The sequence below is a fragment of the Molossus molossus genome, unplaced genomic scaffold, assembly GCF_014108415.1.
Source record: "Molossus molossus isolate mMolMol1 unplaced genomic scaffold, mMolMol1.p scaffold_m16_p_2, whole genome shotgun sequence".
NCBI classification, from domain to species: Eukaryota; Metazoa; Chordata; class Mammalia; order Chiroptera; family Molossidae; genus Molossus; species Molossus molossus.
The window spans coordinates 31,154,092-31,166,304 of record NW_023425355.1 but is presented as its reverse complement, the minus strand read 5'-3'; the positions used below and the strand labels follow the sequence as shown (position 1 = coordinate 31,166,304).

General features: G+C 38.3%; 1 protein-coding gene across 1 annotated transcript in view; it reads right to left on the bottom strand.

Annotated features, from left to right (window-relative positions):
* IL1RAPL2 (interleukin 1 receptor accessory protein like 2) overlaps window positions 1-11,547 on the bottom strand; it is a 1,440,342-nt gene extending 1,428,795 nt beyond the window's left edge. The window contains exon 1 of the mRNA XM_036270972.1: window positions 11,449-11,547. Coding sequence (XP_036126865.1) covers window positions 11,449-11,530 — 82 coding nt within the window. The 5' untranslated portion in view covers window positions 11,531-11,547. The remainder of the gene's footprint in view (window positions 1-11,448) is intronic.
* Window positions 11,548-12,213: the final 666 nt, after the last annotated feature.

The window sequence follows — 12,213 nt, the reverse complement described above, 5'->3', positions numbered from 1 at the left end:
TCTGTGGTGTCAGTTGTTACTTTACCTCTTTCATTTCTGATTCTATTAATTTGGGTCCTTTCTCTGTTTCTTGATGGGTCTGGCTGAAGGTCCACCAATCTTGTTTATCTTTTCAAGGAACTAGCTCTTGATTTCATTGTTCCTTTGTATTTTTTTTTTTTTTTTAGTTGCTAGGTCATTTAATCTCCTCTGATCTTTATTATTTTCTTCCTTCTACTAGCTCTGCATTTTTTTGTTGTTGTTGTTGTTCTCTTTCTAAATCTTTAAATTATAAGGTTAAACAGCACATTATAATGTTTCTTGTTTCTTGAGGTAGGCCTGTAGTGCTATGAACTACCCTGTCAGGACCACTTTTGCTGTGTTACACAGATTTTGTGTTGTGCTCATTTTCATTAGTTTCCATGAAATTATTTCTTTCTTTCTGGATCTCATTGGTAACTCATTCACTGTTTAATAACACACTATTTAGCCTCCATGTGTTTTAATGCTTTTGATTGTTTTTATTGTAATTGATTTCTAGTTTCATGCCATTGTGATCTTGATATGATTTCAATCTTCTTGAATTTGTAGACTTTCTTTGTGTCATACCATGTGGTCTATCTCTAAGAATGTCCCACATACACTTGGGAAGAATGTACATTCTGCAGCTTCGAGATGAAATATTCTGGAAATATCAATTAAGTCCTACTGATCTAGTGCATCATTTAGGGACTCTATTTCCTTGTTAATTTTTTGTCTAGAAGATCTGTCCAGTGGTGTCTGTGGGGTGTTAAAGTCAATTACTATTATTGTATTGCTATCAATCTCTCTCTTGCAGTCCTCCAGAAGTTTTTAAATATATTTTGGTGCCCCTATAGTTGGTACATGTATGTTTACCAGCTTTGTATCTTCTTGTTGGATCAATCCCTTTAATATTATGTAATGACCTTCTTTGTCTCTAATTATGGCCCCTGTTTTGAATTCTGACTTATCAGATATTGGTATTGCTACAACAGCATTTTCCCCCTTTTCATTTGCCTGCAAAATTTTCTTCCATCCTTCACTTTCATCTTGTGTAAGTCTTTTGTTGTGAGGTGTGTCTTTTATACATATGGGTAGTGTTCTCTTATCCAATCAGCTATCGTATGTCTTTTGATTGGAGCATTTAAGCCATTTACATTTAAAGTTATTATTGATCAGTACTTATTAGTAGCCATTTTTATTTTATGCCTGTGTTCACCTCTGTATTTCTTCTTCTTACAACAGTCCCTCTAGCATTTCTTGCAATGCTGGTTTGATGGTAATAAATTCCTTTAGTTTGTTGTTGTTGTTTTTTGTTTTTTGTTGTGTTTTTTTTTTTGTTTTGTTTTGTGTTTTTTTTTTTGTCTGTGAAGCTCTTTATTTCACCTTAAATTTTGAATGATAGCCCTTTGGAGAGAGTAGTCTTGAATACAAACACTTGCTTTTCATTACTTTGTATACTTCATGCTACTTCCTTCTGGCCTGCAGTGTTTCTATTGGGAAATTAGTTGACAGTCTAATGGGAGCTCCCTTGTAGGTAACTTTCTGTCTCACTCTTGCTGCATCTGATTCTTACTTTGTCTTTAACATTTGCCATTTTAATTATGATGCATCTAGCTATGAGTCTTTTGGGGTTAATCTTGCTAGGGACTCTTTGTCTTTCCTGGTCTTGTATGACTTTTTCCTTCACCAAATTAGGGAAGTTTTCTGTCATGATTTCTTCAAACAGGTTCTCTATTCCTTTCTCCAATTCTTCTCCTTCTGGTACCCCTATGATGCAGATGTTGTTATGTTTTGTCTTGTCTCAATGTGCCCTTAAACTTTCCTCCTGCTTTTTAATTTTTTTCCCCATCTGCCTCTCTATTTGGGTGTTCTTTTTGTTTTTTGTTTTTTGTTTTTTGTTTTTACCTTGTTTTCTCACTCTCTGATTTAAACGTCAGCTTCTTCTAATCTATTATTGAATCTTTCCAAGGTATTTTTTCATATCAGCTATGTCATTTTTTATTTCCACATAGTTTTTATTTTTAAACTTATCTTTATTGTTGAATATATTACAAATGCCCCTCCTCTTCCCCCATCGACACCCTCTTCTCTGCTCCCACCCCCATCCTGCTTTCCCTACATTATTTTCTATGTCCATTGGTTATGCATGTAAGTTCTTTGGTTATCACTTCCCGGCCCCTCCCTTTTTCCCATTAAGAATTGTCAGTCTAACAACCAATTTGTACTTCTTAATCCTTTTACATTTTTCACCCATTCCTCCAACCCCCTCCCATCTGGCTTCCAACAAAAATTCCTCTGTATCTATGAGTCTGTTTCTGTTCTGCTTGCTCATTTTGTTTGTAGATTCAATTGCTGATAGATATGTATTTATTCCCATTTTATTGTTCATATTTTTATCTTCTTTTTCTTCAAGAAGACCCTTCAACATTTCATACAATACTGGTTTGGTGGTGATGAACTCCTTTAGCTTTTTTTTGTCTGGAAAATTCTTTATATGTCCATCAATTCTAAATGGACAGGACAGAGTAATCTTGGTTGTAGGTTCTTTCTTTTCATCACTTTGAATATTTATTGCTATTCCCTTCTAACCTGCAAAGTTTCTTTTCAGAACTCAGCTGACAGTCTTATAGGAGCTCTCTTGCAGTGCTTTTCTCCTGCTGCTTTTAAGATTCTCTTTTTCTCTTTAATTTTTGCATTTTTATTATGATGTGTATTGGTGTGGGCCTCTTGGGGTTCGTCTTGAGACTCTATGAGCTTCCTGGACTTCTATGTCTGTTTCCTTCACCAAGTTAGGGAAGTTTCCTGGCAATAGTCTTTCAAATAGGTTTTCAATGTCTTGCTCTCTCTCTCTTCTCCTTTTGGCATGATATGAATATTCGTACACTTGACGTTGTCCCAGAGGCTCCTTACACTATCTTCATTTATTTTTTTAATTCTTTTTTTCTTTCTGCTGTTCTGATTGGGTGTTTTTTGCTTCCTTATTTCCAAACTGATGGTTTGCTTCTTGGCTTTACTTGCTGTACTATTGATTCTCTGTAAATTATTCTTTATTTCAGTTAGTGCCTCCTTCAATTCTGGCTGTGCATTCTTCATTTGTGACGGGTCCTTTTTTATGCACTTGAGACCCTCACTAAGTTCATTGAGAATCCTAAAAACTAGTGTTTTGAACTCTGCATGTGTTAGATTGCTTATCTCCATTTCATTTAGTTCTTTTTCTGGAGTTTTGTTTTGTTCTTTCATTTGGGACATATTTCTTTGTCTCATTTTGACTGCCTCCCTGTGTTTGTTTCTATGTATTAAGTTGAGTTGCTATGTCTTCTAGGCTTCCTAGGGTGGCCTATTGTAGTAGGTGTCCTGTAGGGTGTGGTAGCACATCCTCTCTAATCACCCCAGCTAGCCCCTCGAGGTTCACCCTTCATGTGGACTGTACACCCTTCTTTTGTAATTGAGTCTTGATTGCTATTGACACATTAGTGGGAGAAATTTACTCAGGCTGATCTGCTGCAAGGACTGGCTTTTCCCACTGACCACTGACCTCTGATTTCCTTGAAGGACCAGCTATGTAGGGTCCCACCACACAGAGCAAGACTTACTTCAGCAGGACTCTGGTACCCACTGTGTCCACTTTTTGAGTGTGTCACCTGTGGAGGTGGTTGAGTGGTGGTGCTTCACTGTGGTCTGAAGCTGTCCACTGGGTGTGCTAGCTCTGAGGAAAGGTCAGCTACTGGCTATGTTCTACCCGGGGCCACCAGGCATTAGCTACAAGGTGATCTGCAGATGGCTGCTTCTTGGGCTAGGCTTGGATGTGGCCAGGCAAAGCCATCTTGTGAACCAAAGATGGCTACTTCTAGTGTCAGGCCTGGAGACACTTAGTGAGAAGTATGGGATTTGCTGAGGCCAAATGCTGCTTTTTTGAGAGAACTTAGAAAAATCTGAAACAGAAGCCAAGACAAGCTATTCTTATGGTGAAACCACTGGAAACAGCTTGGGTGGCCCTAAAAGTTGGGTGGTGCAGGGCTTCTTGTAATCACCAGGGTAGGGCAAACAGTGTAAGCCAGGTTGCTAGAGTCACAGATATGGTACCTGTCTGCTTCCATGGGGAAGGGCTCAACAAAGACACAACAGCCTCCACCAGCCCATCTGTGCAGGAGAAAACTGCCTGTTCAGCTCTTGCCAACAACTCAGTTCTTTCCTGTGTGTCTCTGGTGCCTTTCAAGCTACCTCCCCAATGCTGGAGCCTGGAGGGAGCAGGTCCAAGTAAGTCTGTGTGTGGCCCTTTAAGAGAAACTGCCTGGGCCTCCAGACACCTCAGCCTCCCTTATCCTCAGTTTCCACTGGCATTTACAGTCAGAAGTCATGGGGATTTTTTTTCTGGCACTGGAATCTTGAGCTGGGGGGCCTGGTGTGGAATGGGGATCCCTCACTCCTCAAGAAGTACCTTCACAGCCGAGGTGTGCCTCCTGATTTTTATCCACCACACGTGGGTGTGAAACCAGCCCATCTGCATCTCTATCCTTCCTACCAGTCTCAATGTGGCTGCTTCTTTAATTTTGTAGTTGTAAGATTGCCACTCAGCTCAATTTCAGGTGATTCTGAATGATGGTTGTTCTGTAGCTTAGTTGTAATTTTGATGTTGTTGTGGGAGGAGGCAAATACCTTGTTTACCTACACCGCCATATTGACAGGAAGTCTCCACTTGATTTTTATTCATAGCTTCTACCTTTTTTTTATGCTGATGTAGTACTCACTGAGTTCTTTATAATTCTCCTTAAGTAGCTTGTAGTTCTCGCTAAATTGTTTGACTACCCTTAATACCATTGCTTTGAATTCTTTATCTGCCAAATTTCTTGCTTCCATTTTATGTAGTTCCCTTTCTGGTGATTCCTCCTTTTCTTTTACTTGGAGGTTGTTTCTTTGTCAACACCATTTTAGCAATCTGGTAGTTCCAGGCCAGGTGAGGTTGTTGGGATGTTTAGTCTGGTTGGTGCGCATCAGATGAAACTGCTATGCCTCCCAGACTGTTCTGGTGGGGGGAGCTTCTTGTCTGCTGTAGGTCCTGGAGGGCTGACAACTGGCAGCTGGTGTTGGTCTGTTGTGGTAGGTGCTTCTGGGGTGCTTGGATCCAGCTGGTGCGCTGCTGGGGTGTGCAGGTCCTCAGGTACCACTGCTAATCAGGTCCTGATCAGTTGCTGCTAATGCTGCTGGGGTGAGTCTCAGCTCCCAGGTTGTGCTGCTTCTGCTGCCAGGGAATTGTCTCAGCTCCCAATCCTCTGCTGCTGTAGGGGGCCAAGGATGCTCAGCTCCCAGGACTTTGCTGATACTGAAGGAGGGGCTCAACTCCCAATCTGCTACTGCAGTTGTCAAGGGCAGGTCTCTGCTGCCCGAGCCTTGCTGCTGCTTGGGCTGGGGTACCAGTCTGATCAGCCTCTGCTTGATGCTGCTGGGGGCGGGTCTCAGCTGCTGATCTGTGCTGCTACTGCTGCTGGAGAATGGGTGTCAGCTCCTGAGCCTCTGCTGCTGGGGGTGTGTCTGAGCTTTGGAACCTCAGCTGCTTTTGGGGTTGGGGCTCCACTCCCCAGCCAGTCTCTGCTACTGTCAGGGATGATGCTTGCTGCTGTTAGGGATGGTGCTTGGCTCCCAAGTTGGTGCTACTGCTGCTGGGGTGGTGTTGGGCTTCCCATCAGGTTGCTGCTGCTATGGGGTATGGTAATTGGCTCCCAGCCCACCGCTGCTTCCAGGAACAGGTACCTTGACAGTGCCACTACTATGCACTGGTCCACATTGGCACAGTGGAGGCCACTGGTCTGATGGTACAAGGTGCACTGGTGGTCTCTGGTTGGTGGGCCCTAGCTGCTCTCAGCTGCCTCCTCCAATAGAAGACCCAGTGGATCTTCTACAATGGCAAGACCTTCCAGCCCTGAACAAGGATAGCACCCTGACAAGCAGTACACAGTAGTAGCTATCTGTTCCCCGTCCACAGAACTGGAACCCTCTGCCCTAAGTTTCTGCACTGCTGCATGGTTGCTCATCCACACTCATGTCCACACCACACTCTCTCTTGCACTTACACTCTCACACACTCAGCCTCACTCAGGTCCTGCCTAATGCCATCTTCCACAACATTCGAGAAACATTACTTTTAATCACCATCTCAAAATAAAACATCATATCTCCTTTTTAAGAAGTCAAAGCATATTTCATTTTATTTTTAATTATATAACAATCAATTTCACAGTTATTTTGTTTATACTTGGAAGTTGTTGAGAGACTCTATCTTTTGACAGAAATATAGACTCATATAACCTCTATTTCTGCCTTTATATTCTTCTTCCATCACCTGACTGGAAATTCTAAAAGAAAAGAATTTCTAGTGAGAACATGCTGCTATTCTCTCATCAACAATCATAAAATTCCATAAATCTATAAACTTATATGTCAAAGCTTCAGGTAAAGCCATTCACTCGTTATATGGAATTGAATGGTTCTGTTTAAGTCAATCCAAAATGTTTCTGTAACTACCTACTGTGTGCCACCAGGCCTTCACATCTTCCTTAGCAGTAAAGACTACATTTTTCTAGTTAAAATAATTTGGTAATTCTGAAATTTTCCTTCAAACACCAGATCACTGATAAGTTGCTTTATTATGACCATCCTCCAGATATACTGACTGCAAAATGACTCAATTTGAGTTCATAATTAAACATATCCTCTCATCAAACTGGTTACCCCATTCCTTTCTCTTCTGGTATGGAGATCCAGGCTGGGAGAGCTGAATACCAACAACTACATTAACACGGTTCACAATTTCCTGCAGCAGCAATAGCAATAACAACAAAAAAGTCAGAGAGAAGTGAAGGTAACAATTTAATGCACCTTAATAAAATCCATGTATACTCTGGGGACATAATTTTTGAGGTAAAAAGAAATAGGTAAATGCAAGCCCTTTGGTGATCTCTTCATGAAAGAGAGTTATTTCTCCCACCCATCCTATTAAAAATTAGTTTTAACCACATATGTCCTCTACTGGGCGTTTCTGCCATTACCCTTTGTCAAGAAAGATATTAGCTAAATACCTACCATAAAAATGACACCTTTAAGAAATGTAAACCTATTTTTCATAGAGTAGACTGACCCCATTTATTAGCCCTAAATTTAGAGAATGCCAATGCTATAGGACCTTATGAGTACTCTGTAAAGAATATGAAAAGCCCATACTTGTCCAATCAGCTACAGTCCTTAAAATTAGACGCTGTGCATTTTGATATGTTCTAATGCAACCAGGTCCTAGATAGAATCTCAGAGTCCTCTTTGCTATTTCTCTAGCCAAGGTTGATGGTTGGGCTTGCCCAGTATAAATGAGTATTACCTAGAAACATAGCCTGTGCTGCAGCTTCTAAAAATGTATACTACTGGAAAACAAGAGGTTTGTTTCAATATGTGCCCAGAACAGATTAAAAACAAAATAAAACAACAAAAACAAAAAAACTACGAAGTGTTTTACTATTTTCTTTGGTCAACAAGGACAGAACAATAAACTTCCATCCCTTGGGACTTTGTCTTGTGCATAAGGGAGGCCCTTGGCATCAACAGTTGTAGGGATCTTAGCAAAAGGGAACCCCGTCTACATTGAAATGAACAGAAATCATTGTAATTGGATTCACATCTGACACCAAACAATTATAAATGTAAATAAGTAAAGGACACATTCTTCATTTTTCAACTTGGAGGAAGGAAAGAAAGGAATAAAAGTAAAAGTTCTGAGTTTCATTGGTGATTCCAAGAATAACTATGCAAGCTTAAATTCACATCTCTTTAATTGGCAAAGGCCAAAGGACCTCAAAGATTGCATACAACAAAATTTTGTACAAAAAATTTGCCAAAGTGATTTTTAATATTCTCCATAAGGCTAAATCAAATAGGACTGTCATGATAACAGGGCAAGTAATCTGTTTTCTGCATAAAATTATATTAAGAGAAGTATAAGATCTGGGAAGGGGGTAATGATGAGAGTGGCTAAATAGAAGAAAAGAGTAAAAAGAACCTCAAGGTACTCCCATGTTTGTCAGCTATGGGCAACTTAGGATGTTTTTTATTCATCCCATGCTTGGTTTTGTCTGTATTTTGAAATAAAAAACAAACACCACACACAGAGACATGCACAAAACAACATCATGTTATTAGTCTTCTATGCCTACTCCATATACATCATAAACAAAAAAAAAAAAAAAAAAGGAAAGCTTCTTATAAGAAAAAAGACCAACTACACTCAAATCATCTCCATTTCTCAGACCTATAGGAAAAGTTTTGTTCCAATATTACAATTGCTATTTCCCTAATAGGTGGATGGGAGAGGGGAGACTGAAATCATTCAAACACATTCACTCTCAGGGGAATATTTATTTGGGTAATATATTTTCAATAAAACTCATTGCAGATATGGCACTACTTGGCCACACTAAGAAGACAAAGCTAAGAACCCTTAGAAAGCCACAAACAGCCCCATACTTGAAAACTAAAGAATAAAAAGACAAAGCATTAAAAAGTTGATCTTTTTACTTCCTCTGTGTATATACATTTTTTGGTTTTTTGTTTTTATTTATTGGTTTTAGAGAGAGAGAGGAAGGGAGAGGGAGAGATAGAAACATCAGAGAGAGAACATTGATTAGCTATCGCCTGCATGCCCCCCACTGGGGATTTGGCCCACAACCTGGGTATATGCTCTGACTTGGAATCAAACTGACGACCTCTTGGTGCATGGGTTGACACTTCACTGAGCCACACTGGTCGGGCCTTTTTTTTATTATTTTTTTTAACAGCCTCTTTCCTCATTAATAATATGCGAACCAAGAAAACAAAACAGAATACCTTGGTAGCAACTTGTTTTCATTTATTCAGTTTGGATTTTACTGTAATTAACCTACCATAATATAGATAGCTTTTAAAACTCTCAATTCATTTTGGGTTTTTTTCCGACTCTGATACAGACATTATGATGCAACTAAGTGAGAAAAATGTTGTCTGGCCCAACAGATTACATTTGTTAGTAAGTAATAATATCCCCAAGTATTTTATTTTTTCTTAAGGTTTCAGTAAAATTTTATTTGACCTAGAATAAAACCGTCTAGAAGTGACTTTGACATTTAAAATCCACTTCATTTAAGCAAGGCAGATGACCAATTTCAAGCATCACAATTATTTACCATAAATACTTTTTGGTTACTGGGCTGCAGGTTTGATCCCCAGCCTTGGTCAGGGTCATGCAGGAGGCAATCAATTAATGTGTCTCTCACATCAATGTTTCTCTCTCTCTCTCTGCCCCTCCCTCCCACGCTCCCCCCTCTCTTTTCCCCCCTCCCTCACTTCCACTCTTTCTAAAGAAAAAATCAATGGAAAAATATCCTCAGGTGAGTATTAAAAAAAGAAAAGAATTATTGTTTAAACTGTTTCTCATCTTTACAAGAAGAAAAAATAAGTTTAGAAGAGAAGAAAACAAAATTTTCATTTTTTAATAACATATTTTGATTCCTTAAAATACTAGAAATAATCTGCTGAAACTAAACTTCAACAAGGGGCAGGATTTACCTCAATACTATGTCCACCTGCAACCTGCAATCTCTATTAGGATACTTAAGTGACTGCACTGCAGCCACTATCCTGCATCTACCTCACTTTACCATAAGCAAATCACAGGAACTGTGCCTTCATAATCTCTGAATGCTCAGAACATGGAAACAACAGCAATCTGCTTTCAAAGAGCTCATATACCTGGACTTGAAAGGAACTTACAAGTTCTTTATAGCTGATTTCTGATTCAGATAGTGTTCTGGGTAAATATTTCCACAGGTTGTTACAGCACATATTCATAATGAGAGGTCAGATAACAAATAGTTAACTAAAGTCCTACAGGATGAGCACATATCTATGAACCCCCATTTCTGTGTAAAAGGTATGTAACAAGTAATCAAAGTTTCATCTTCACATTTTGTTATTCCACATATATTGCTGAATAGGAAATGACAGAAGTGATAGGACTCATCTTTATCCATACAGTATCTGACTACTAGAACACTGCTGTTATATTCTCCTTAAAGTGGTCGGAGATTGGCGGTGTCTGATCTCTTTCACAATTCCTATTTCTTTCCAGCAAGAATTTTATTTTAGCAATAATCATCAAACTGAACCAAGAATGGAAGTGAAAATGTGACTTCAAAACTAAGGCAAGGAAAGACAGCCACATAAAATATAGCAAGTTAGAAATAATACAGGTAAAATGTTACACACAAATATGGCTGAAAGAAAGTCGCAAAATATAATGTGTTAAATACATACAAATGTGTGTAAGGGGAGAAAAATCCAATATATTGGTATTTCTACATTTACCATTCCACAATCCTTTGGACTTTAGCTTTGCCCTATTTTATAACCTGTGACCCACTTTTGTGAAGACTTACTAATATACTATCAACTGAAAACCAATACTAATCTTTAGCTATTTCAATTAGCAATTATACTCACCACAGAAAACAAACATTAACTAAACTCCAAGCTCCAGTCAGCATTTACTGCTTAAAAAAATAATAGGCAGGTACTTTATTGCCTGGGTTTTGTACTTAATGAGAAAGTAAAGAGCATACACTTAATTCTAGGAAATAACTGAATTAGTAGCCAGCAGAAAGTCCCATCATAGTCTTTTGTTTCCATATTCATAATACATTCCTCAATGTCTTACTAGAATAATTACAGACAGAAAATCAATTCTTAAAATCTCATGCATGGTTTGTAATTATACCTTGAATACATAATAAAAAATAAAAGACACATATTCAATGTTATTAAACAATGATTAAGATTTAATTGGGATATCTCCTAGCTATAGCTATTCTCTTAATTTAATTATGGCTGCCTGCCACACCAACATGTTCTAGGAGCAGATATTTCTTCTCAAGAATTTCCTCTTCAGGCAATGAGCTAATACATCTGAACTTGGAGGCTTTAACCCTCTGACTGTTAGGAATTTTGTACAAATGTAAAGATGTGAGGAACTAAAGCTCACTGATATTTGTCAAAAGCTTTCATTTAATGCTGCACACTCAATTAGAAGGTAAAGGACATATATTTGTGTATGTTTCCTGTCTTTTCATTTGAAAATATTTGCTCTAGGTGTATATCCATTAGCAAATTTAACTAGCCCTAAGTAGGCCATTAACATTTCATTGTCCACTGAGAGTATACTGCCATTGAAGTTGAACAAAATTCCACTGGTTTCCCAACATTTTCTCAGTGGTAGACTAGAATCTCATTTTTATTTTGGCTACTTTGGAACACAGTTGGAATACAAATGCTTCTGTTTAAAGATATTCATAGTTAAAGCAAAGATGCTCTCTGGATATTCAAAAAAACACTCTTTTTGGCCAAAAAAAAGTTGTAAAAGTGCCAGCAACTTACCAGAGTTTCTCTTTGACACCACCTTCAAATTTGTGCTGACTACAGAACAGACCACAAGGGCCAAAAGAAATGCTGGCTTCATTGTTCTCTTTCCTTGGCAGCTGAAAAGTAAAAAAAAAAAAAAAAAAAAGGATATTAAGTTTGAATCACAGATTTTGGCCTCAACAAACAGCAACTATATTTTCACATATCTCAAAGACACATTACAGAAACAATGACATTCTGGTGACTTTTAGGTTATTTTTATGCAAATGGAAGAAAACATAAATGTTCAAAGTTGAATTATGTCAAAGCTCCATGTTTATAACTTTTCAATAGCTTCTCACTGTATTTAGAGTAATATCTAAACTCTTCATTAGACTTTCAAAGGCCTGCAGGAGTGGCTCCAGTAAAGCCTTGTTTGTTAGTTTGTTTTATCTTATTTCACAACACTTTCCTCCTTGTTGGCTATGCTTCAGCCACTTTGGACTTTGTATTTGTATTAGGAAAGTACGAAGAAGGTCATTTCCTCTTTATGGCCTTTGCATTTTGTCCTCCTCCTGGGATATTCTTTCCCATTCTTTGTGCATTTAATTCTCTCATCATATCAATTACAGTTTCATAAAAAGGCCCTTCCTGAATACCTAATCTTAAAGTCTCATTCCACCATTCTCTAGCTCAATTACTTGCTTGTTTTATTCATAAGACTGATTAATTCTTAGTTATTTTGTTTATTTAAGTTAAAGGAAGAATTTTCACTCAACTTTGACACTAAATTTTTTTTGA